Source organism: Aptenodytes forsteri, unplaced genomic scaffold, assembly GCF_000699145.1.
Source record: "Aptenodytes forsteri isolate BGI_AS27 unplaced genomic scaffold, ASM69914v1 Scaffold280, whole genome shotgun sequence".
Lineage (NCBI taxonomy): Eukaryota > Metazoa > Chordata > Aves > Sphenisciformes > Spheniscidae > Aptenodytes > Aptenodytes forsteri.
Genome location: NW_008796042.1, coordinates 516534 through 542085, shown reverse-complemented (window position 1 = coordinate 542085; position 25552 = coordinate 516534). Strand labels below are relative to the sequence as shown.

General features: G+C 46.6%; 1 protein-coding gene across 3 annotated transcripts in view; it reads right to left on the bottom strand.

The window, feature by feature from the left end:
- Nucleotides 1-2706: 2706 nt before the first annotated feature.
- Nucleotides 2707-25552, bottom strand: part of COQ8A (coenzyme Q8A) — a 47685-nt gene continuing 24839 nt past the window's right edge. For 2 of the 3 annotated variants that reach the window (XM_009285563.2, XM_019473723.1), the window contains exons 5-15: nucleotides 25102-25176; nucleotides 17696-17818; nucleotides 13359-13444; nucleotides 12120-12260; nucleotides 10813-10894; nucleotides 9361-9454; nucleotides 8350-8491; nucleotides 6325-6432; nucleotides 5483-5548; nucleotides 4611-4697; nucleotides 2715-4118 (exon numbers count right to left, since the gene is read on the bottom strand). In XM_009285563.2, the coding sequence (XP_009283838.1) occupies nucleotides 3825-4118; nucleotides 4611-4697; nucleotides 5483-5548; nucleotides 6325-6432; nucleotides 8350-8491; nucleotides 9361-9454; nucleotides 10813-10894; nucleotides 12120-12260; nucleotides 13359-13444; nucleotides 17696-17818; nucleotides 25102-25176 (1298 nt within the window). In that variant the 3' untranslated portion in view covers nucleotides 2715-3824. Of the gene's footprint in view, nucleotides 4119-4610; nucleotides 4698-5482; nucleotides 5549-6324; nucleotides 6433-8349; nucleotides 8492-9360; nucleotides 9455-10812; nucleotides 10895-12119; nucleotides 12261-13358; nucleotides 13445-17695; nucleotides 17819-25101; nucleotides 25177-25552 lie in introns of all 3 variants that reach the window. The other variant, XM_019473722.1, reaches the window with a different exon arrangement.

The following is a 25552-nucleotide window of genomic DNA, read 5'->3' as shown; positions in this document are numbered from 1 at the left end:
AAAAGGAATATATGAGAAAAATCGATTTAGCTCTAACACCAAAAATTACCAGAACCTTTTTGAAAAGTCAGAGTCAAGCCACCTTATACTTTGGTATATTGAACTTCTTCAACTACAGTTTTCCTGACTTTTTTTTTAGATCATCTGTTCTGTGTCAATATTTGTAGTCATTGTTTCTGATGTTCCCCCCCCTTCATTTAGTTACACATCAACTGTTTCAGCTGCCCTAGTGTTAGAGGCTGGATTCTTACTTATTTCTGAGCTACCAGCATCAAATTGACTTTCGTGCATCTTTAAGTGCATCTCAAAATACCTGTGAAGTTTTGCATGTGCCCTGACCCTTTCATATCATCCACCAGTTCCTGACAAGTCAGCCTGGGATTTTCTCTGTACCAGAAACTGACTGCTGGGACATCCTCCTCTTCATTTATTACACTGTTGGTAAAAGTCCTAGCTTTGATTACATGCTTCAGTCACCCACCCACCCCCAGCAGGAATACAGGACTATGCTGTTACTGATCCTGTGTTGCCAGCAGGTGCCAGCCTGGGCATTCTCCCATTACCAATGACTGCCAGCAATCCCCTCCAGGAACAGTCAGCATGCTTCCTGCGTGGCCACAGGCTACCTTACTCCACAGAAGCTTCTGCTCCTGTCCCTCTCCTTCAGTCAAAATTATTACTTTGTCAGCACCCCCATAATCCAGCTCATGTGGATTTAAGCACATGGGCTCATCCCATTCAGGCCACCGCAGGTCTTGCTTAGCTGCTGTAGCTCCGTGAAATACCATCTGTTTCCTGTGCTGACTTTCACAATCAGTGCTACATTTCTGATTTCCCAGGGTTCCAGATGCACCACCACAGCTGTGAAGGTCTTGGGAAATGGGCCTTCTATTGTCAAGGGACAGGGGACATTAGAAAAGCAGAAAGTGAACTGCACGTTAGGCTTCCTGTTCAGCTCCTCAGCATTCACTGTCTGTTTTGATGCAGCAGCCAGGTTGACTAAAGAAAGAAGGTAGGAAAATCACTCCTAGCACATGTAGCCTGAATCTTGATTCTTTAGAATGGAAAATAGAAAATCCCTATCTTCAGAGAAGCAGATTTAACCTCCCGCTTGCCCTGTGGAACAAGAGAACTGTTTTCTGCAAGAGGATTCTTCTGAAGCTTGCTGCAGCAGAGAAGTGTTCATATCCTAAACCTACATGTGTAGTTCAAGCAAATGCACTACCCAGTGTTCTTGCTCACTGTAAAGTATCATGACTTCTTTAACTTGAAGCCAGAGCACAGTGTTTCTGGTTCACCTTTCCTCCATGCAATTCCTCATGTCACAAATCTCTCTGGACAAAACTATAGGAATTAACAGCGCTTTTAGAACATACACAAAAGGCCAGGAGAAGCTCTCCTAATAAATATACATCTTACCTTCTGCTAGTCATTACCCTTTAGGCAAATGCAAAACAACTCCATTGTTCAGCTTGATGTTATTCTTAAACACGCTCTCTCTCAAGGGAATGGAAGTGCTTGCCAAGAGTTAAACACCCATGCCCCAGCATGGTATACAAAGGATCTGTGGTCACATGAACAAGCACATACCAATCACCTAGTTGTGCTTACTGGAAAAGTGAACGGTAATGCTCTTTGAGTTATTTTGCCGACTTACTTTGCAAGTTGTCTGAACATACTGGCTCTGAATCTTCAGTTTCAGAAATTCTGCTCTGAAGCTCACCTGATCCAATTCCCTCATCAGCTTTTTATACTTTGCTTTTTAACATAAGCATTTAACATCTCAAACAATTTCACTGTTTTTACAGCTGCAAGGTCTAGATCCAAAGGAGAAAAACAAAAACAATGTCCATCAGAACCCAAACCAACAAGGAACAAGTTACTCTGTCAGTGTACAAAGTTAAACAGCTTAATGCAAAACTATTACTTCACTGAACAGCAGAGTTCACTCTTCTCAAAGGGTTAGGAATAACCTGATGAGTACCTTTAGTTGAATTAAACAGTAACAGATCTTTCTCAACCAAGTCTTAAATGAAGCAGTTTATATGTTTATGATCTGGGAATAAAGGTAATATTTCTTATTTCTCAAAGGTCCCTTCTGAGGGAGACCATTTACTCACTTACCTGTTCTTTACCTCTGGAAGTGTCAGCAATCAGGATATCTTAGGTTCTGAAGTTTAAGATCATACAACCTCTGCATTCCTGGGCTGTGTTAACCAAGTAGGACCAGCTGAGCCTGCTGCTAAATATCTGGCACTTGCCAGATAAGGACATCTGCCTTACTAGCACCAGGTAAGCATCAACTCCAACAGCCACCCTTTCTTCACAAGTGGAGGAAAGGCAGAAAGACCTGTGTCCAGGAGACTGGTAACAGTGATTAAAACAAAGGACAAGAAGAGAACAAGTCAGTTACCAGGGATTTTCATGGCCAGACAGATGTTCAGGCTGATGGCCCTCTGGCTCCTGGTGAACTTGTCACCATCACTGTTAGCACTAGTGACACAGCTGCAATGGAAAGGAATAAACAGGCCATAGACAGATGGCTTTACAAGGGTAATAGCAATTCTTTGAGCAAACAACTGCAACAAGAGGAGACTTGGAAGCTTCTCCTTCTGCTCAACTCCTGTTTATCCCACAGAATAGGACACAGTTCACTTAGCTATTCATTACTGCACCAGAAAATGAAAAAAATAATGCAGGCAGAAGGCCCACCGCACAAGCACTTTTTTATTGAAATCAGGAAGTCATACAGGTACAGGCTTTGTACAAAAATCTAAGAAAGTAAATTTCCTAGCTTGACTCCAATAGTTTTAAACTGTGCGTCTGGTTTTAAATGTGTGACATTTCAGCAAAAGCTTGAAATGCTCATGAGAGACATTATGTGTTTGTCTGCCTTGCCGTAAGTTCTGCATTACAGGAAAAGAGAGAGACAGACAGACTAGGTTCTTGGTTAGGAGTCCAGCAAGCAATTGGTGTCAGAGTTGTAGCTTATCTAACTCGCCCTCAGGAAAGCCAATACCTACCAGACAGTGAAGAATCCCACTATCTGTGCTCAGATATAGATCTGTTGATTACATATTTGACTCCCAGAACTGAGATGGGTTGTGTGAGTGTATGTGTGTGTTTAAAAGAGATTGGCACTCAATTCTCAGATTTTTAAAATATTTCCTATGTTTAGCTTGCAAGCCAAAAAGAGGCAGAAAGCATAAAACTTCATCCTATGTACACACACACCCCCCTTGCATTAAATCAATGTCAGTAAAATCCAGGAGGGTTCTTAGACTGCCACCACTTGACTTACAAAAATGGGGGGGGAGGGAGGTGCTGAATGTGTCTGTGGTAGGGTACACCTTGGTATTTCATTCTATAATTCACAGTATGAAAACTACTTGGATTCCACCTTAGCATGAAAGAGGGAAGTTTTTTTTAAAAAACAATTTTTGGAGAATTACAAACAGGTTCCAATATTAAATTCTGCTCTTGTCCTCCTTCCCCTACTCGTTATAAAACCCAATCAATATGCAGCCACCATCACAACCTTAAAAATGCATTCAAGGTAGTCAGCTGCTGCCTTGCAACAGTACAGAAGCACTCAAGAAGACAGTTTCCTGCAACCTGCAGACTGGATTGGCAGTCAGTGTAGGACAGACACAGCATGAAAGAACAGCTTTGTCCTTGGGAAACACACACTTGGCTTCCAGGGCACGGGCTGCTGCATCTCAAGAGGATGGAGAGCTGGGGTGCAACGCATGGGAGGCTAGAACGCTCTCTGCAAGGCTCAGATGAACTGTGCCCTCAGAACAAGACTTGTTAGTTCATTCTTACTACTCCTCTGGCTTCTTGCCCCTACTGCTCCAGTATTTGCTATATGCCTCTTGGAACATGTTTTTGCAGGGAATTTTGGCCTTCAGTTTGGTGCAGATAAGGAAAGAACCCCCCATCTTCCGATGAAGAGAGTAGGTCTCCTCTGGCGGAGGGACAAGCCGATGCTTCAGCATGACTGGGATTAAACCATGGATCTTTTCAGTGGTGCTTTGGTTGCCGAAATCAAAAGGTTCCTCAGACGCAAAAGCCTCTCCCAGGATGAGGACAGCATTTAAGTGGGCATCTTCCATTTCCTGCCCAAAAGGAAAGAGGCATAAATAACATCACTAGCCATTTTAACCACCAGGGAGGAAAAGGAGAAATGCTAGCGTGAACAGCCACAGCTCAGGAGAAATACCTCGCTATACCCACAACAAAGGTAACCTCCAGCCCCCAGCAAGACTGATGAACATTTGGTTAATACAGTTTCAAGCAACTAAACCTTCCAGAAGACCTTCTGCCCAATCATGAAATATCAGCAGTCATCGCCACCTGCAGGGTCTTGCTGGGGGAGAGAAGGAAGGATAGTGGTTTTGGGACTAGCTGTATTATTATTACTGCTCCCACTCCCAAAAGGAAGTGAGAGAACAAAAGCCAAAACCTTTTTTGCCCTCCTCCCTCATCCTTATCAACAGGCTTTCAGACTGACATTGGCTTTTACCACATCAAGAAATCTGGGGAAGTCCACAGACCCGCAACAAACTTATCACTAGCCACCACTAAAAGCAGAGCCTTCTACTCCATACCTTGACTTCATAGCCAGTGAGGAATTTCATTTCAATGGACTTCTTCAGTACTCTCTCTCTGTCCATGTCAGCAGCTGCCTTGATTACCTGAATAGGAGGAACACTTTCAGGAGAGCTAGGGGATGACTGAAAAATGTTTTTGAGTACAGGACTACTACACAGGCTACAGGTACACATGCTGCCCGCTCGCTTCCTTGCCTCTGCCCTCATCTTCAGGGGTCTGCATGTTGGCCAGTTTAAGAGCTACTGGCAAAAAGATACAGCTGCTGACTCTTCAAAGCTCTTCTTAGTAGGACTACACATAGCCCAGAGAATGTAAGGGACATCAAAAAAGCTTCACGAAGCAATCGGCCCCTCCCCCAATAAAACAGTAGAGCCAACTGTGAGAAGCTTTAGCTGACATCTGCTGGCCCCTGCAGCTCAATTTATCAAGTGCAGAACATGGTGATCACAAAGGAAGCACATGACTTCACATAAATTTGTAAGTCTGTAAGCAAGCTAGAAATCACAGGAAGAGACAGTGAACAGGACAAGCAATTCCTGCATACCCTCATATAAAAATCACTAAATTCCGAGTGCTCTGATATGCTCTGCTGCCCAAGTCTCCCGGTAAGCAACATTACAGTTCTCCACATTTGTCATGCAATTTAAACATCTGAACTCAGATAGCCAGAGGCTTGCAGCAGACATGCAGAAAGCTATGGTAAGGGATGAAACAGGAACAGAGATCTCTCTTGCCTCCAGCCCTGCTTCCCTCCACACCCAGAGTGGATTCAAGTACAAAGTGATACAGCTAATAGATAAGCAGAATTTTGCAAATACTCTTTTAAGACCCACAGTGCAGCACTCTAGGACACAGTGCAAGCCCTCACCTCTATGTAGACATCTGTGAACTTCTCATCAAACCCTCGTGTTGCTCCAAAGTCCAGCAGGGCCACCTGGAAATGGACAAACCCATCTGTATTACAGTGTCAACCACTCAAGTAGAGCCAGACCTTAAGACGACTCCTGATGTCTTCAGGAAGCTCAGCTGGCTGGAGAGCCTTTCCACTGCAGCTCATCTTCTCCCCCACTCCTTTATTTCCCAACAGCAGCACAAACATTTGCACTAGTACATGGCAGAGGAGGTATGGCCTATGCTCACATTGTCACACCTGCTCAGCTGATAACTCCGCTCAGGCTTTCTGCACGGGGACAGAGCAGCACAGAACCTTTTCCCAGCACTTCCCAACACAGACCTCAGGGATGAACAAGCAATTCTATCTGCCCTGCAGGGCACAAGCAAGCAGCCAAACCAACAAGCAGGACATCTGCAATTGCTTCCCCAGGCACCCTTACCTTCAGCACAGCACAAGACAAGAGCATTCAACTAAAGAGTCCTTGGCTCAGAGTGCCCTGGTAGGGGCACTGCCAGCTGCAACTTCCCACTGACCAGCTTCAAAACAGACCCTGAGGCTAAGGAAGTAGCTGTGACTGGATTTAAGGCCAAAGACAGGCAGCCAGCCAGGGTTACGGGAGCCCTGCTCTCCCACCCAGACCAAGTGAGGACAAATGGCAAAGGGACAAGTTTCAGCTGTCCTACCTGCCCAAGGCTCAAGGACAGGAATCTGAGAGAATCTCAGTAAGGGCTTGTTAAGTTCTGGGAGGGGGGAATAATCGAAAGCTGATGAAAACCAGCTCTTGTACAGGCAGAAGAGCGGCCGCTTGGGCTTACCTTGTGCAACTGCGGGTCATAGAAGAAGTTTGACCAGTTTGGGTCAGTCTGCATGTACCTGAACTCAAACAGCTCCCGCAGACACAGGACCAGGATGTTGTGACAGATCTTGAAAAGCAAGGAGAGAAAGAAGCAAGTCAGGAGGGCAGCAAGCCCTACTCACACGTAATTTACAGCAGGCATTAGCAAACAGGGAACACATCACCACACTGGCAGGAACTATCTGCTCCATGCTGCAAAACTCCTGAAGAGGTGAGAGAGACACTCAGCAACTCTAAGCCCACACCTGCCATGGGACATCCTTAGCAGACAGCACAGATGCCGTCCAAGTTTTACGCCAGCCTAAGCTGTAGTCCATATCAGCCCCTGGATTGTGCCTCCAGAGAGGCTGCTACCCTGTATCTGGCGGCTGAGAACATCAGGCTCCAGGGGTTATCCAACTGCATGTGTTACTTGTGTCCTGGTCCTGTCTTTTACCTTCCCAGATTTGACTATGCACTTCGTTGTTGCTCTGAGAACAAAGGAACATCTTTACAGTGTGAAGAGGGATCCAGAAACAGAGGTGGGGGAGGCCAGTAGAGCATTACAGCCTACCTTGGTGGAAAGTCCTGCAGGACCCTGGCCAAAATGAAGCCAATACAGCTCAGGGGAAATGAGATGCGGTTCCAGAGGATTTTAAGTTAAAGGCCCAAAGAAGCTAAAGAGGAGAGTCTCTTCCTGTAAAGCTGCCAAACAAGGTACAGAGCTAGGTCCAAACCATTACTGAAAGGGGTCTTCACTAGATACACACACCCACCATGTAATCCTCAGCCAAGTCTTCCGCCGGGCTCAGCACTGACCCAGCTTGAGGGAGGAGCAGCAGACCCCCACCTGGGGGCTGACAGGCATGGGGGAAGCAAAAGTAGGAGTCCCTGAAGAGCCCACTGCTGAATTACATATTACAGCAGAGCTCTTCTGTGAGGATATTTAAGCTGGAGCCTGTTCAGCAGCAGAACTGCCAGCCTCATTCTGCCCCTCTTCAGCTTCTGCTAAGCTGAGTGAAACATCATATCCAAGAGGGAGGGAGGAGAGCAGCAAATGCAAGCCAGACCCTGCTACAGGACACTGCCACTTGGGTCAGAAGGCTGTGGGTCACCCAGGCCAGTCAATTATAGGAAAGAAGGGCTGCTCCTGCAGCAACACCCCACCTCACAACCTTTTAAAAGCAGCCCTGATGATACAGCAGCTCATTGGAGGGGACAAGCCCTAAGAACAAACAGTTCAGGGGTCACAGGTAGCCAGCTCTGGCATAGCTTCAAGTCCAGTATGGTGCTGAGATCTGTTTATCTAGAGGAACATACTCTGCCCTCTTCCTCAGTGACCTGCTAACAGCTGACAGCTCACACCAAGACAAAAAAAAAAAAGGAAAAATCCAAATACCAGGACAGTTATTTCTGCTACTAGAGCAGCTGCTTGTCCCACCACAGCACTCCAGTCCCTTGCTATATTCAGCACCACCGCCTACCCATCCCCACATCCCCCCTCCTGTTTACCGAGAGGTACTTTTCCAGCAGCCCTGTGCGGCACAGGTCAGTCCCACAGAAGGAGATGACACCCAAACGCTTGCACAAGGGCAGGAGATGATTCTGCACTCCTGCCCAAAAGAGCAGCTGCAAAACAAGACCCCTCTCCCCTAGCTGACAATCCCTCCCAATCTTAAGGTCATCTGAGACAGAAACAGGGCATCTAGGAGTTACACAGCTAGGCTACCTCCCCTTCAGCTGCCCTTGCCATTCACCCCTCCAATCCCTCCGTGCTGAATGCTGACACCTGCAAGGCCTAGACCAGCCTGAGGAGACTCCAACATCACTCCCAAATTCCCTACACAGAAATCTTCTGAGAGGCTCCAGACAGTCCCCGACTCCAGCCCTGCTTTGCACTGATCAAGGTTTGCCCTTTCACAAAGCATCCCCTGATCTACCAGTCACCAGGCAGGCCAAGCACGCTGCTCTGAGCGAGGGGAGAAGGAAGACCACCCCACAGTACCTCATTCCGAATCTCCTGGCTCAGCCCTACAGCTTGATCCAGAGGGAAGCCAGACACCAGCTCTGTGGTCAGGACATGCTTGCTGCACAGCTCATCCACTACTCTTGGGACGTAAAAGAAGGGGTGGTCTTTCAGCAGCTCCCTAGGGGATGGAGAAAGGAGAGGAAAAGGTTAGGAGCCCCGAGAGCAGCCAGGCCCCTCCGCCACACCTCGTGCAGCACACAGCCCCTTCACGCAACCTCTCCCCACACCCTGGCTGAGGCTGCCAGGAGACGTTTTCCTCAGCAGTTACAGTAGGGATCAAGTCACCAGAAACCACGCCAGTGACTACAGCTGCTGCTGGCTCCTGAGGTCACATCTCCTGCCAGAGCAGTGATACTAGAAGGGCTCCAGGCTGGTACATCAAAGGGCACTGGGCTCTTTTGCTCACCCCACTTCACTTCAGGGCCAGACCACGCACAGAAGAAACAGGCCTTTCCAAGGGGAGCAATGCCAAAGGGGCAGTTCTGCAGAGGGACAGGAAGGGCATCCAGCCTCCAGCAGCTCTCCCTCATCCAGCCTTCATGTAAAAATAATCTGGATCCCTCTGCTACAGCAGGCCAAGGGAGCAGGCAGTGCTGGTGGTGTTAATTGCTGTAAGAGAGCTGAACTGAAAAACCTCCTAGACTAAAGGATGGGAGAAGCTTACAACAGGCTGACGTAAGAGTACACAGAACCGCACTGCAACCTGGCCTCAAGAGTTACCACAGTACCTTCCCATGGTAAAACAGACAGGCTCGCGCTGAAGGAGAGAGGATATGCTATCACGTTTCAGCTGACTGAAAATACACCTGGCTGAGACAAAGCGGTAATTCTAGGGGACAGCTCAGGCCACAAACACGCACCCTCCCCCTGTGCTACATCCCAGGGCACGGCATTCATCTCCCCACTGTCCCTGAAGTTAAGCAACCTCTCCTGCATTTCACACACATACAGAGACAGGAGGGGTTGAAGGCAATGGTGTGAACATACTGGAATTTCCTTGCGCAGGCAGCTTCTCTCTGGTAGTCACACTCCAGGGCCAGCTCTCTGCTCAGGACTTCAATCAAATGCTCAGGGAACAAACCTGAAAGTCAAACAGCAGAGAAGAGAGTAGGCTTAGAAAAAAGGAGCCCCTCAGGCTAAGCTTTTCAGAGCTACAGGTGAGGAGCAACCTGCTATCCAGCCAACTCTGAGTTGAAGAGTACAAGAGGCCTCAGAGAGCCAAAGTGTATTTCCAACTGGATACAGGTTCTGTGGGTAATCCCATGCCAAGGCTACGCAGCTGCTCCTACAGCAAGGTACATCCACACCGTTCTTGTACAGCAGGGCTCCGTCCTCCCCCAGCTCCCAACCCACAGCCCAGGCTGTCTGTTCCTGGTATTGGCATGGCTGTGCAGAGACACACAGCAAGGAGTAGAAGCACCTAAACACTAGCCTGGGCAAAAGCAGCAAAAAAGGCTCGAAACCACATCTGCTTATAACTGGGAGCAGGCACTGCTGGGCAGAAACAGTCAGCATGACTAAGACAGTGAACTGCAGCAGCACGTAGCCCGGGCCTGGAGTTGCCAAGTCCCATCTTCTCAGTCTTGGAGCTGGAAAACCAATCTACTTCTTGGGCCAGACACGGCTGGGACTGCAGCAGCCTCTGCAGGGCCCTGCCCAGCCACCACAGAGAACAGTCCCAGGTTTTGTCAGCACCCAGTCTGACTTTAAAGCAGTATTTGTACAGTCCCACCAAGATTTACAGCTGCTGCAGGCAGATATTTGGAAAAAAGGAGTAGTAAGTCCTGCATTCCCTGTGGGAAAAGGGACTTATCCATGTGCTGGGACACTGAGCAAGCTCCAAGTCTGACAGTTCTCCACCTCTCCACAACTCTGACTGGGAAGAACAGAGAACAACTGGAAAGAGCAGCGAATGGCAGGCATGGAGGGCTACAGGAAACATGGAGAAGTATGAGTTCTGCCAAATATACCATATATATATATATAAACAAACACTTTATAGTTTGCCAAGAGTCCCTATGGGTCCTTCACTATAAAGAGCACACAGAGACAAGTGCACATTACTCTGGCAGGTGCATGCACATACATGGCCAGGAAAAACCAACACAGGTGCACTTCCCACTCCACTGAGTGGACACTGGAGCAGGCACATGCCCAGCAAAGGCAGTGGCAGCTCTGCAGCAGGAAACAGGAGCACAGCATGGCTCCTCAAGTTGGCCCTGCACCCACTGCCCACATCCACTACCTCTCCTGCTTTCTGCAGGAGACCTGCTCCTGGACAGACTTATCAATTCTTAAGTCCTTTACACTGTTTCCTTGAGGCTGTTTCCTCCCTTGTCTACGGAGAGAAGTATGCAACACGCTTCTTGAAAGGGGTTGGCAGAACTCAACATGCGCCAGCAGGAACACAGAGCCTGCCAAGGGTCTCTGCCTTTTTACCTTCAGGGAGAATATTGCTCATGCTCAGGACAGTCATCAGGTTGTTAACATCACTGTTGATGCTCTGGGCGACTCCGGGGTACTGCAGGACAGAATGTGAGAGGGCAGTGTTGAGACTAGATGACCCGGTTGTACAGAGTAAGATAAAAACACCTTCCAGTTCAACATCCACTGACCCCCCACAACACAGCCACCTACAGCCTGGCAGTGAACCAGGCCATACCTGAGCCACACACCCCTCCTCTAAAAGCTTATTTAAAGCCCAGCATCTAAAACAGGGGACAGAGAAACAGGCTAAGATGTGGCTCCTTGCAACCAGAATGGCCTGTTCAGGTCCTCTGACAGGGACTCTTCCAATACATGAAAGGTTCTCAGACACACAAATCTCACAACAGAGATGGCAGTCGGTCATTTCCCTACCACAGCTGAAAGGACATGCCACTGACAGTCCCGGAGTGTTTCATCCACAGCAGTAGGGCAAGCAGTGAGGCCCCAGCCCAATCCTGGCAAAGGTGCCTCCTGTTCTTTCTCACACCTTGTCTGTCAAGAAGGGGACCAGCCTACACTGCTGTAGAGCAGAACGTGTGCTGATGCCACAGGCTTAACTTCCCATTGCTTTTACCTTGGCCTAACTTCAGAGTACTTTGGACACAAATGGCTTGAGAAGATGACACCAGTACACCTCCGTACTGTTTCTAAAGTCTCCCCACTTTACAAAAAAACACCAACCAGATGACCAACTTTTCCTTGGACCCTGCTCAGTCAGCAAGGGATCTCACTCCTTTGGATTATAAACCGTGTTGTACAAGGGGTTTCAGCTTCAGAACTCGATTCTGTTAGAAATACCTGCTTGAAGTTGCTGACGGCTTTAGTGCGAGTTCCTACATCGTCAGACTCACTGCTCAACAGTCAGTGCCTGCTTGTCACTTAAAACTTCTTTAATCTTTGGGCTGTGGCCAGAAAGGGGCATGTGGCACGTGCACATCCCAGAGAGGGGACTGACCTATGGAGCAGGTAGGACCCTTGCACACAGCCCTAAAAGTACAAGCAGTCCCTCACCACCATTATCCCCACGCTGCAGTGATACACCTATGAGACGTCTCCCGCTCATCTGGAGTGAGACACTGGCTCAAGCTACAGAACCACTTCTGTCCCTCCCTTCTGCTTGCACTAGGTAAGATATTGCTGGACTCAAATTTTCACTTGCATTAGTGTTTCTTATTTGTCTAGCAGTAAACATACTTATGCAGTTCCCCTGCCCTTCTATGGGGCACAGACAAGAGACAAGGTTGGTCTGTAAAGCCCACCTGGATTTTCATGGCAACTTCTTTCCCGTTTTTCAAGCGTGCCAGGTGAACCTGACCAATCGAAGCAGCAGCAAAGGGGCGTTCTTCAAAGGACTCCAGTTTATCCCTCCAGTTGGGGCCAAGATCGTTGTTCAGAGTTTTCTACAAATAAAAAGAAAGCATCAGGGTATGGGAAGCAAAGATTTAAGATTTTCGCTATTGGAAATAACGTGACTCACACAGCCTATAGTAGTTCTGAGTACCTATACCCTGCTTTCTAGGTTGTCCTCCCTTCCTCATCATTGCACACCATCACAAGGAATAGTCCAGCCAGCAGTGCTCCGGCAGCACTAAACAGATGCTGATCAGATCTGTGTGAGACTCTTGCTCTGGCCTAAATGACAGAGATCTTGAGCACAAACACCGCTGCCTTAGCAATACAGAAGTCCCCTTTTTGGTGCTACTTGTTACCTTCCAGAAAATGACCAAGGAGTTAGATATTTCTCCTCTTCCGTCATGCTGCCAAGCTGAACAGAAGCAATCCAGGCATGCAAAAGTGGCTCTCTAAGGCAATATTGACAATTAAACATCACAGCCTGCTTTAACAGCTTTTTTGCTACATTGCCAGACTGCCACATTTAAGTTCTGGCTCTGCTCAGTGTCTTTCAGAAGATTAGTGCTGACAATTCTTTTTGCATCATCCTTCACATCTTAATTTACAGAAGGAAGTAGAGACAAAGAGAGAACATGTGCATAGGAGAAAGCAGACTTCGTTTGCTTCATTCTGGTTCTTCTTGATGGTGGCTTAGATTTAACCAAAAAAGTAAGGACAAAGTTGCAAGCCTTAGTCTGATGGAAAATGAATAGCAAGTCTGTTTCTAAAATGGGATGTAGGCACTTCTAAACACTGGCTTAACATCCATGAGAAAGATGAGAGAGAGGAAACAGAAGAGGAGGCTACATTCAACAAGACCCTATAATCATATTTGTATGCAACATCCTATTCCATCAGCATAGTCTTGGGACATAAACCCCCACATTTTTCCCACTGTCTAGAGCTGAGCTTCAATGTTTTAGAGAGAAAAGGCACCACATAATTGAGATAAGGAATCAGATCTTACCCACAGTTGAAAATATGCAACATTTATTGAAAGAATACTCTTAATCTCCATCTACCTCCCCTACTGGGGAATGTCACAGGTGACGTCTATTCTGTTATTGTCCCTCCTCCCCTGATAAGCAGGAAGGAATATTTCTTACCATCATCTGCTTTATCGGCATGAAGTCAGCACTCTGACGTACACGCTCAAAAATCCTCTGGAGATGGGGGTTGATGAAGGCATCATCTGCCAAGGGAAAAGCACATGGCAGTCAGTGCAGGCACTGCATTCTCCAGTTCTTCAGCACACAAAGAAACATGCACCTGCATTCAGACAAGCCAGGTTATCCTGCTCCCAAGCACACCCCAGTGAAGGTTTTGGAAATAGTTCTAGTTCAGAAACTCTCCGTACCCAGAAGTAGGCACCTGAGGCCCATCTCCTGAGGCATCACACCTTTAGAAATGAGCCAAACAGAAGTCCTGTGCACAAGTACCAAATAGAGGGAAAAAGCTACTCCTTCCTTTTCACTCTCGCAAGAAACCTACATATTACCCAAACATCTCCTAAGCTACCCTCCTGCTGCAGCAGGAGAAAGTTTCCGTGCACCCCCTCCCAATTAGCAAGGGAAAGACAAAGTATGAATACGCTAGAAAGCATGCTGAGAAACTTTGTATACTTTGGAATTAAGCATCAGTTGTCATAGTGCTCCCTGGCTTTGCCCAGCAGCACTGCTGAGAGCAGTGGGCAGCTCCGCACAGCATGGAGGCTTTTGGTGTGATGGCAGGTTGCACAAACCCAAGAGCAGAGTGCTCTGCACAAGCTTCCGTCATCCACCAGCCCGTCTTCTCGCTGAGAGCAATACAGCATTCAGGTCTAGGAGAGGCCACTGTGTCACGGAAACACAGGTCACAGAAGGAACCCTGTGGAGAGTCATCCCAACACTCCCAGGTTCACAGCATGGTTTAATCCAGTTCATTCTAAGGGGCAGCAGCTTCTCTAGAAAGCTGTGCAATGGTAAAATACCACTTACACAAGTATTGAACTCTTAGAGGAATCAAGATTCAGCATCTGCTACTGTAAACAACTACCCAAATGCAAAGCAACTATAAGCAGGCAGAAGACGACACAGCTGAGCCAGAAGTTATTTTAAGAGTCAGAAGGATTTAGCAAGGAAATATTTACACTCATAAGAAAGAGGAGGGGTAGGGGCATCTTGAAAAATTAGTCCCCTCCTTTGAGCAAAGGCTTTTACAACAGCCCTGAGAAAAGCCACCAGTTCTGGCAAACTTTTCACTTCATAAAGGCTTATGGAGGAATTAGATTTATCTGCTGCTCTCCCAACACTGGAAAAAAGTCCAGGCTACCAGCCTTCATCTTGAGAAATCAACCTGCACATGCACTTGTGACACTCAAAAATCTATCATTCCTCTGCATTTACAGATGCACATACATGGATAAGTCTATCCCAGGAAACAAGAAACAAACAGCTACCTTAAGAGCACTGCCCTGGGAAGAGGGGTGGAAAGGAATGGTGAGAAAAGTACAGAGACGCAACATTAACACTTAGCGTTGTTTAGGAATTCCCACCGAAGCCATGAGCAGCATTTAAACGTACTAACAAAACCCCCCTGTGGAATCAACAGGAGTTTAAGAGGAGCTCCCACTCTGTCACTGCAAGTCAGAAATTAACAGGCTTTGCAGGAACAGCAGGTAAATCTCCTGTTGTGACGTTATAACCCTGCAAGAAGGCTAGATATTGCATTTGCGTGAGCATTCCAAACACTGAAAGAAACTTCTGCTCTATCATCACAGTGATGGTGTATCACTGCCAAGCCTCTGAACATTATAAAAACTATTCTCAGGGGTATGTGAAAGTATTAGCCATCATGCTGTAACATGATAACCTGCGCCTCCTAGGATGACTGTGCAGAAAGAGAATGGACCTCACTAGAAGTGACTCCTGCTCCTAGAAGCAGTTTGTGTCAAGGTATCAGGGTCTGCCACAGGTATTTAGGATCAACTTCTGTTATTTTTCTTATTGCTGACATCCAAAGAACTCACAAGATTTCAACCTTTAGTCTGAGAGACCATTCTTATCTGGGGCTGCTTGACCACCACTGCATGGTTCATTAGCGCAACGCCAAATAGCCAAGAAACCTGCAAGTCCAGACTGACTGTACAGAAACTCAGCAGCAATGTTAAAAATCAGTCATGCTGCGGGGGCAACTCTGACAAAACGAGGCTTACAACATGCTGATGAACAAGGTTATACGTCTTTGTGGTAAACTGATGAGGCATTACCAGAACGAAACACGAAGCAAGAGTCAAGGCAGGGCACTCTCAACTGGCAAATGCAGCTACCTTTCCAACATCTTCCAGAGCACACGCACCAGAACATGGGATGATTTTAGGCCCTTGGCATCCTTTCTGTGGATGACCTTCAGGGATGTGGGTCCATAACAAAGCCACTGACTCCCAGAAGCAGATATCAGGGTTTTTAAGGACACTGCTTTAACTTCTGGGTGGTTTAGCTCCCAGATGCTCAGCTGCACCTGGACAAGGCAACACAGAGCCCCTGTGCTCAATTAGCACACCTCCCTGTTAATAGAAGAAGCCAATTCAAACTCACCAGGCCACAGAGAAGCCCATGAAGTGGCAGGAACTGCATGAAGCCCTCCTGTCCAAACAGCCAGCCCAAGAACTAGATACTGTCAGAAGCGTCTAACCTATTTCACCACAACTGTCCCTCAGCAAGGTTACCAGGGGCCTATGTTCTCGCCAGGCATCGCAGCACCCCACGCACTCGTCATAAGAGTCAAATGAGGGCTGGGCAGCACCACTGAGGTTGCTAAAGGCCTGTATGTTCTTGAAACCCAAGTGAAGTCAATCGGCAAGTGTTTGACACTGCTGTCAGAGCTCAGTAACATTAGGAGACAGCAGGCAAGTGAAAAAACCACAGAGCTGGGCAGCACCACTGAGGTTGCTAAAGGCCTGTATGTTCTTGAAACCCAAGTGAAGTCAATCGGCAAGTGTTTGACACTGCTGTCAGAGCTCAGTAACATTAGGAGACAGCAGGCAAGTGAAAAAAACCCAGAGCATTTCTGCTCCTCAGAGCTGGCCATTCACAGCTATTCCCTCTTCACTCACATCCAAGCCTAGCGCAGCTGTGACCAGGCTCCAGGCACACATCAGGTGCAACTCAATAGTGTCTTAAGAATTTTAAATTAATCCCCACCTATGGTAGACAAGTTAACTTCAGAGCTGATTTCCAGACATGGCTCACTCACCCTACATACCAGAGGCACTGATGACAGAAAGCAAGGAGCACAAGAGCTCCTCCTGGATCTGCACTGTGAACCACCAGTCATTGGCACCTGGTGGTTTCCAGAGGGTGAGAAAACAGCATATGGGTGGCAGCCTTTGACATAGCAGCTGCTGCCTCCCACCTAGCTTTGTTAATGTTGCCATCAGCCTGCCAGACACCTAAAACAAGTGATTAGCAAATGAAGAACAATGAAATGCCACAATCAGGACTCTCTGGAACAGGGAGCTGGTCTTGCTTTATTAGCTAGCCCAAGTTATTTAATACAATACTAGATCCTGCCTCATCAGTCAACACCTACAAAAATTCAAGTAGAAGCACAAGCCAAGCAAGCTGAGTACTTCAAACACTCAGACACTGACTCAGTTTCAGTGACATCTTGAAAGCTATTTCCAGACAAGTGTAACAGCTATTTTCAGCTGGTTCTTTCCTTCCCTATCAAGTTGGGTAGGAAGGCAAAGTGGACAGGTCCAGATAAGGTTTGAATTCAGCACACCTGCTATCTTCTAGGAGTAACTTAACAGTTCAGTGCAGACACTAATGTCACTCATGCCTTCACCTGTGATCACTGACTTCAGAGCCCAATGGAGTAAGTACCAGTTTGAAGTCTCCTCAAGATGAAAACAAGTATTTTATACCTGATAAGGTTATCAGCTGTACTGGCCTTTCCAGCAAAGCTTCAGTGCCAACAAAGCATGTAAACCATAAACATGCTGCAATGGGAGGGGACTGTGGATATAACCTTGACCACTTTTGGTGAACAAAGAACAGGATCATGTTCCTGTCATCCTCCTCCTCCTCCTTTCTAGCAGGACACCTGTGTACAGAGTGTGATATAGCTCTGCTTCTCAACAATTGCTTTTAACACAGACATTAAAATTCACAGAGAGCATCACCTTATTTTCAACCAACTTCACTTGTGTGCCTGACACAATAGGGGCATTGGGAAAGTAGTGGTGTACAGTGCACACATCTGGTTATTTCATACTGGGATTAGACTGAACTGAATCAAACGTATCTCCATCACTGCTCTCACATGAGAAAGCCACTTGTCTAGTCTCTCCACATTCACTTGACACTGATTCCAGACAGCTGACCATGCATCACAAGAGATCAATTGCCCAACCTGGCAGCACCACTAAGGAGGACAGCTGAGGACCTATGCTACCACTTACCCTGAATGCTTAACATCTGTCCCAGCTTCAGTGCCGCTCCCCGGACCTTGCACAAGGTTCTCACAATTCTTTCTGCATTGGCCTCCGACAGGAACGGGCTGGAATCCATCACCGCTTTCTTTCCTAAGGAGAGAAAGTGTACGGATGAAGAGCACCCTTACCTCAGTGATCTCAATCCATTGTGTTAGTCCACATTCAACAGATTTGCCCTTCCCCAGAGAAATCAGACTAGGACTATACTCAGTGCCTTCACTGCAACCCAGGGGCATGGACTGCACTTGGACACACGTGTCTTGTGATATGTAAGTGACTAACATTGCTGGCTTGAGGGCCAACAGCAGCAAGTCACAGCAGCACAGACATCCATGGAGGCTATGCAAACTGTCCAGGATCCTGGGCAGATGTTGGTGCTTGAACTCACTGTGCCAGCTAGCTCAGCCTAAAACGCTGTGTAAAGGTCCCCCAAGTCCCACACCATAGGCTGCAGCATAGCCATAGCCTCAGAAGAGCAGCAGGAGCGCGCCACAGCACGGAGGAACTGTCAAAAGGTTTGACAGCACACTGGGATAAACTGAGAATGTGCTGGCACTTCTTAGGGTGGGAGCAGGGATTCATGCCAGTGCCAAACCTCCTTTCTCATACTAAATAATTCTTGCTCAAAACAGATTCATACATAAACACATATTGCTGTGCAATTGCACATCCAGAGTGTGCACTAGGCATCTGTAGAGAGCAGTCACAACTTTCACATCTCCAAGTGCACAATAAAACATTCTTTTCTAATCAAACTGAAATGTACTGTCTCCTGATGCACAGGCAAAACAAACTCTCCCAACACCATAACCCCAAAACACCATGGCTGCACGTAGCATTTTGAAAAAGCAGCAGATTGTAAATCTGTGATGAGGTTAATCAAGCTAGTCAAAGCCAGGGAGGCTGGAGATAGTCCTCACAGGAGAAGCCCAGCAGGAGCTCTCATCTCTGATACCATGCTGCTCTTAGACAATTGTGCTGGAAGGGACATTAATTCCTGTTGTCAAGATTGCCAACCTTTTTCCCTTTTACATCCTCACACATGCATGGCGTTCCTCGGGACATCCTTATGGGCAGCTTGCTACTGAGAAAGATGCTGCCTTTAGACAGAAGAACATCTCAATGTAGTTAGTCACTTCTTTTGACTGCACATAGAGGCCATGCAGGGAGGAGGCCAAACCTTTCTGTCCTTACTCCCATCAGCAGTCATGCAAGCATCAGCTTGCACAGAACAAGGCCCAAAATATACATACTCAAACACACACATTCCCATCCCCCAGAAAAGGTAAAGCCTGATGTCTGACAGGCTCACCAAGTAATCACTGCAGCCATCTACACACCAGTGCCACGGCCCTAAGTATGCGATGTGGTTTTTACATGGCATAGGAAGCACTTCCCCTCCACTTTTTTTTTTTTTTAAAGGGAGAGGGAAGGAGGAGGGAAGGAGACCCTGACTCAATTTTGTGGTCCCTTTGGGAGAATCAACCCAAAACTCCTTCTCCAGGCGATGCCCAGTACAGCAGGGACAGAAAGGGCAGGCAGGCACCCGCCAACCACTTCTCTTGGGGCTGCAGCTCAGCTCCTGCTGACGGAGAGCCAAGGAGGAGGAAGGTCGGGTCTTACAGCCAGGCTGCAGGGCCCACAGCTAGTATGCTGATCTTGGAGCTACATTTTTTTTTTTTCTCAACACTTCAGAGGAAAGGGTACCAAGGACAGAACAGCTGAAACCCACATATACAACAAGCAGGGCCCAAAAAGGCATGGCAGCTGCAACAGCCCCGAGGATCTCAGGCAGATGGAAGTTACTGGTGTGTCATGTAGTGCCTACAGCAGCAAGAGACCCTCTCCATCTCCATCTAACTCTCAGGACAGTATTCAGAGGGAGCTCAGACTGGCCAGAGAACAGGAGAAAGAACCAAGAGTTGACTGAAGTAGCTGCTGTCTAAACTCTGGTTGCTCACACAACTTGATACAACCTTCTTGAGGTGCCAAGCATGTTACTGATCTGACAGACACCCTTCAGCCCCAGCAAGCAGCTGGCTTGCTTACAAAGCTTTCCCTGGAGAAGTGATGTCACTGAGCTCTCCACTAGCAGTGCACAGAGGATGCCAAGCACTGCCTTCCCCTGTCCTTTGGCCCCTCCTTTCCTTTACCTGTTTTGTGGGAGAGCAGCAAGATGGCACAGCATGTGGGACATCATCTATCTGTCCAAATCCCTGTCCCAAGTAAAGAATGTACATGAAAAGGAGAGAGGAATAAAGACACCAGGAGGGAGTACACAGGACAACTATCCTGCTTGAGAGCAAGATGCAGAGAAGCAGGAGGGGCCCAGAAGTCACCATGTGCATCACACAGAGAAAGCCTCAGAGCACATTTTGCTCTGGATCCTGAATGTAAGGAGTCTGAGAGGCTGAATAGGTAGAGCTGCCTACGGCAGAAGGATGTGGCTTTGCCCACTTGAAAAGCGGGCTCTGGAGAGTGGAGTGCTTGGAGCCATCTAACAGAGCTCTGGCTCTCAACTGTCCCATCAGGAAAATTCTGTGTCCTTTGCAGTGATGAGGCAAATGAACCCTTGTATGAGCTCTGACATACAGACACACAGGGGCTAGGGAAACTACTGAGTCAAAGCCTTACCTTCCTTCATACCACCTGCACACACAAACATCCTCCTTTGAGTCTGCAGCAGGATAAAGGAGTTAGTTAATGATTAAAGTCACCTCCAGAAGCCAATGAACCCTGACATTTTTAAGAGTCTTATCAGAGAAAGAGCCAAACACAGGCACTCCCCATCCTCTTCTGGTGTGCTTCTCATTGAAGTCAAGCCCACAGGGGCACTACCTGATCACCAGGCAGCCCAACAGCCCCGTGATCAGCTGTTGCTTGTTTATGTACTCTGCTAAAAGCAGGCATGAACAAGAAGGTAACTTGAAAGCAAGAGTCAAAAGCAGGATTATGTAAATGGAAAGTGAAGAGGAAAAAACAGAAAACAGACTTAGCCTTCCAGGGCTAGGTAGAAAGGAAGCACAATTTCATGAAAAAAATATGCCAATTTTCAGTAAGAACATTTTTCTCAAACACTGCAGGTACCTTTCGATGCTACAAATGATCTTCTCCCCATGTTAAGATCACAAAGTTGGTTTGTCACAAAGTTGGTTTGTTTGTTGTTTTTTTTTTTTTTTTTTTTTTTTTTTTTTTTTTTTTTTTTACCTACTTCATCCAGGAAAGGAAAAAAAAATGCAAATAGAAGTCACATCTAAACAAGCTGTAGCAACAAGGAGACTTCAGAAATGAAGGCTCCTGCAGCCACGGTGCCTGGAGCCTGTCAGCTCTTCCACAGCAGAGGCAGCAGGCAGATGCCCTCAGGAGTGCTTCACCCACATCTTCCTTTCCAAATCCAGAATCTGGGTGAACCCTTCCAAATCTGTGTGCATCTCACAGCTGTATCAGTGCTTTTCCACCTCCTTTGCTACTGTCAAATGGAGAACTAGCCACTGGACTTTGCATGTATTTGTTTTTAGGGCCATCTGCCACTCAAACTTTGGGGCAAGGGAAGAGTCAAGAACATAGCCTAAGCACTTAGGACTGAAAACTCAAGGAGATTGCATTATTCCTTTTCATAAGAAAACAACTCTACATTCAAACCTAGGCCAGCTGCCAGCCCTTCGGGGCTCTGTCCAGCCTGGCATTTGCACAGTGCCTAGTAGAACAGCCCAGTACAGGTCATTAATAAGTTACAAAGTTGACCATGAACCCAGAGACTCTTTACTAGTAATGGCAGCTATTTATCTGGGCACTCTTTCATTTTTATTCCTGGAAATTTATTCTACCCTCCCATTCCCACCCCGTGTCAGCCTTGCACTTTAGATACACACTCTAAATACTGAGACTGCCATCAAGGTCACCAGTGACCAAGGAGGTTATTTTTAATTAGCTACATCAGCCTACCAAGAAAATTCCCGCTGGAAATCAAGTACAGCCATCCTCTTTTTTAAAAAAATAAGATGAACCAAACTACTTAAAGAACTTAAAGAGGCCCTCAAGCCCTTAAAAAAACCAAACAAAACAAACTTCACTCACAGGAATTTGGCAGTGGAAAGAACTTATGTCCAGGACATCAGGCTTGGATGGAGAAGGGAGAAATTCACAAACTCTTGCACCAGACTTTTTTGTTCTAGGAAAAATCCCTTCAGAACTGAATTGTTTATGGAAACAGAGACAATCCAAAGCAGAGAGAGAAGGGGGGCCCTGTGGCTACTAAACAAGGATGGGGAAATTGAGCAGGAAAAGACAGATCAGCACTAGCGCAGTTGCTAGAGAATGTGCAGGAGAGTAGGCATTTGTGGTCCCTCCATTTGATAACAGCAGTGGAAAGAATTAGTACAAGCCATGTTACTAGGATCACTTGTAGCTCAGGAGTTTCTGGCTTGCAGTTTTGTGACAGAAGGACCAGTGCTTCTAGATCCATTTTAAAGGCGTGAAGACACTTTCATTTGTACTGACTGGACAGGAGGAGGGTAACGAAGAGAAGGCTCTTTCCCGTCATTCCTGGATGTCAGTAAGAGCGTGAAATTCTTAGGCATGCCTTTGGGCATATACACAACCCACTTGTTTAAGTCTGAAGTGCCAAGAAGTTGCTATTAATATTGCAGCAGTGGGGAGAGAAAGGACAATCCTCTACCAGCTTCCAGAGAACAGGACAATCTGTCATTCTTAAAGACACGTCTTAGCCCAAGCTTATGGTGCTGGCAGCCAGAAAACTTGGACACAAATGCCTCAAGATGAAGTCATGAAAGGGGTGCAGAGGTGTTTTTTTCAGAGAAACGTAGAGGTACCTATGTCAAGAGATTTCCTCCAAGAACAGCTAAGGCTGGTACTGCCAGAAGAACAGTAAGAAAATGCGATCTTGGACTCAAAACTGTGTATATATCCTCTGCCATGCATTTCTGCAGGAGCAGAGCCCATGGAGGGAGTTGTCATCCATGGAGCCTTACCCACCACTGTAAAATCCTGTGGAAAACACATCCAAGGACACTAGCTAGAGGCTGTAGCTGAGTCACCTGGAGACTTTCCTGTGTCCTTGGCCTGAGAAGTTCCAAGAGAGTATGAGGGCTGAAATAGTCTTTTACATCTGCCTCACCTCAAACACTTGCTGCTTTTGGCCCATTCTCAGTCCCACTACCCTTGTCCTTTACATTGTAACTACTGCTCCAAGCTCTTATCCAAGAAGACATGACAGCAAAAGGAGAAGCAAGAACGAAAGCAAGGCAGCTAAAAATAAGAGCCAGGTCATTTTCTAACTCCCTTGCCTAGCATCAAAGTCAACAGTTCTCATTACCTTATTCTTTAATCAAGGTTTGTTCAAGAAAATTACTCTTCCCAAAGCATGACTCAGACTGTAGAGCAGGCTTCTGGCACCAAGTTATAGTTACACCGGAAAATAATAGTTTACCTAGCAAGAAGAAAAAAGTCTAAAGGTGCAGTTGCTTTATTGCAAGGAAAAAGTGTCTGTTGCCCTCTACAGAGATAAAAAAAAAAAAAAAAAAAAAATCCTTTCTCATGCTGTAAGGAAGAGAAACAAAGCTCATGTTATTCCCTCAAATATCATAGCTCTGCAAGCTCACGTTTTCAATGTGGGGTGTACCCAATTAGAAAATAATCTGGCAAACAGAGAAATACCAACAGTTGTGCAATTTCTCCTCTGTTAAAAGCAAAGCAAATCATCAGTTTCCAACAGGTATGAACAACCTGTCAAACATCACAAGCGCTGAAAGCAAAAACCTTCAAGGTTTCTCTACAGGATGGGCCATGTTTGCCTGAATGCATGCTTTTAAATCAAAGCAAAGAAACCCACCCAGCCTTAAACACCTCAGGTCATGGAGAGAAACAACAACTCTTTGCCAAGGATCCTTTTTCTCTGCTGGGCTGCTCTGCATTGCCTAGTTGTACAGGGAATACAAAGATGCAAGTATTAACAAGTAGTGTCCTGGGTGGCACACAACCCCTGCCTCGCCCCTGTCCCCCCACCACAGGGAACCTGTTTCATCTGCTGGGGTGTTGTTTTTTGGTTTGGGTTTTTTTCATTGGGGTTTTGTTGTTTGGTTGGGTTTTTTTAGGGTTCTCCCCCCCTCCAAATTTCTTCAATTTTCAGCCACTCCAGTACCTCCTGGAATAGAGGTTCACACTACCTCAGTCTCCATCCTTTCCCCACCCCCAAAGAAGACCAGGGGGAAAACACAAACTGGCCTTGTAGCAGAATACTACTGGCCACAGAGTGAAGTTACAAGGACCCAGCAGTTGTCATTATCTCAAAGCAATGCTTCTGAACCAGGAACGATTTGACTTCATTTTTACTTCTAGCTGCAAGTGCTTATCCCTTTCATCAGTTCCCTCCAGTCACTGGAAATAACGTAAACACACAAACATGCTAGCCAAACCACGGAGACCAGCTGAAGACCAAACAGCCTGCAATAACTGTAACAAAGAACTTTACATTTTGCAGCATCCCACCAAAGCTTTTAAGAAACAAGTGAATGGAGCCATAAGCTTTAGAGTAATCTCATGTTTTCTAGGAAAGAACACTGTGTACTTTCTATGCCCTAAACCATTCACCCACGCACAACCATTCAGTACCACCATGTTTTACCAACACATAAGCTTAGAAGAAAGCCACCATGACATGGCCAGGTACAACTTAGGAATATTTTACCTCCAACTTCAAACAAGCTGGGAAGAATACAGGATCAGGTCGATTTGCACAGCACAGCCTTTTGACCTGTTATGAGAATCCTTTAGAAGAAGGCAAAATATAGATACTGGAAGTAGATAATTGCCATTTAACATGTACATAAAGTGTTTTGTCTCTCTTAAAAGAGAGCAGCCATCCTCCAAGTTCCTCCCAGGCAGAACATCCTTAAATTTCAAACAGACTGCAACCACTAACAAAGTTTTCAGACATACAGGCTCATCTACAGTTTCTGTACTGATAGAGCTACATGGTTTCACTGAACAGTTTAAAGGAAATTGTTAGGCCAAGGCAATCCAAGAACAGGCACAGGGATAGTATTCAAACTCAGGGGTGGCTGTGGGAAAGTAAGCTGTACGAATTGTGCTGGCATAAACTCATTCTCTCGCATATACCTCTGACCTCTGTCTACGTAGTGAGGCTGTGGTGTACTTAAATGGGAGAAGAGTCTGGAGGCGGAGAAGGATTATGTTAAAAGAACTATCCACATCCCCCTGTTATTCTGACTGCCTCACTGTCCCAGCTTTCAAAAGAATAAAATCTTGCAAATGCAGGTAAACTGTGTCTGGGGAAAAAAAGAAAAAAAAAAGGGGGGAGAAAAAAAAAGAATGAGGATGTAGAAAGGCCTTACCATTGCGTTCCTCAGGTCTAAGGCTCTTCTTTGCAACTTCTGCCAATGCCCCAATGCCAAGACCAACAGCTAGTCCTTTAAAATAAGAAAGAGACCCAGGTCAGAATGAAAAAAACCTTCTGAGCCACTTACAGAGGCATTTTCTGTAATTAACCTTGAGCCACATGGTCAAATGCACAGCAGCAAAACAGCTTGATTAGAACATCCTGGCTTTTGCAATGGAATCACCTTCAAGTTTGACACAGAACAGTTTTCTCCTGTACTTCTTCAGCCCAGCACGCCAGCCAGGTATCAGAGGCTAGGCCAGTCTGGGATGTCCAAATAATATATATATAAAGCATGTCAACAGCTGCTACTCAGAGCTCTGTGCTCTGGCTCAGGTCCTGCTGTAGACTCAGATCGTGGAGTTTAGAAGGGAAGAAAAAAAAAATCTCAAACACATGGTTCTCAA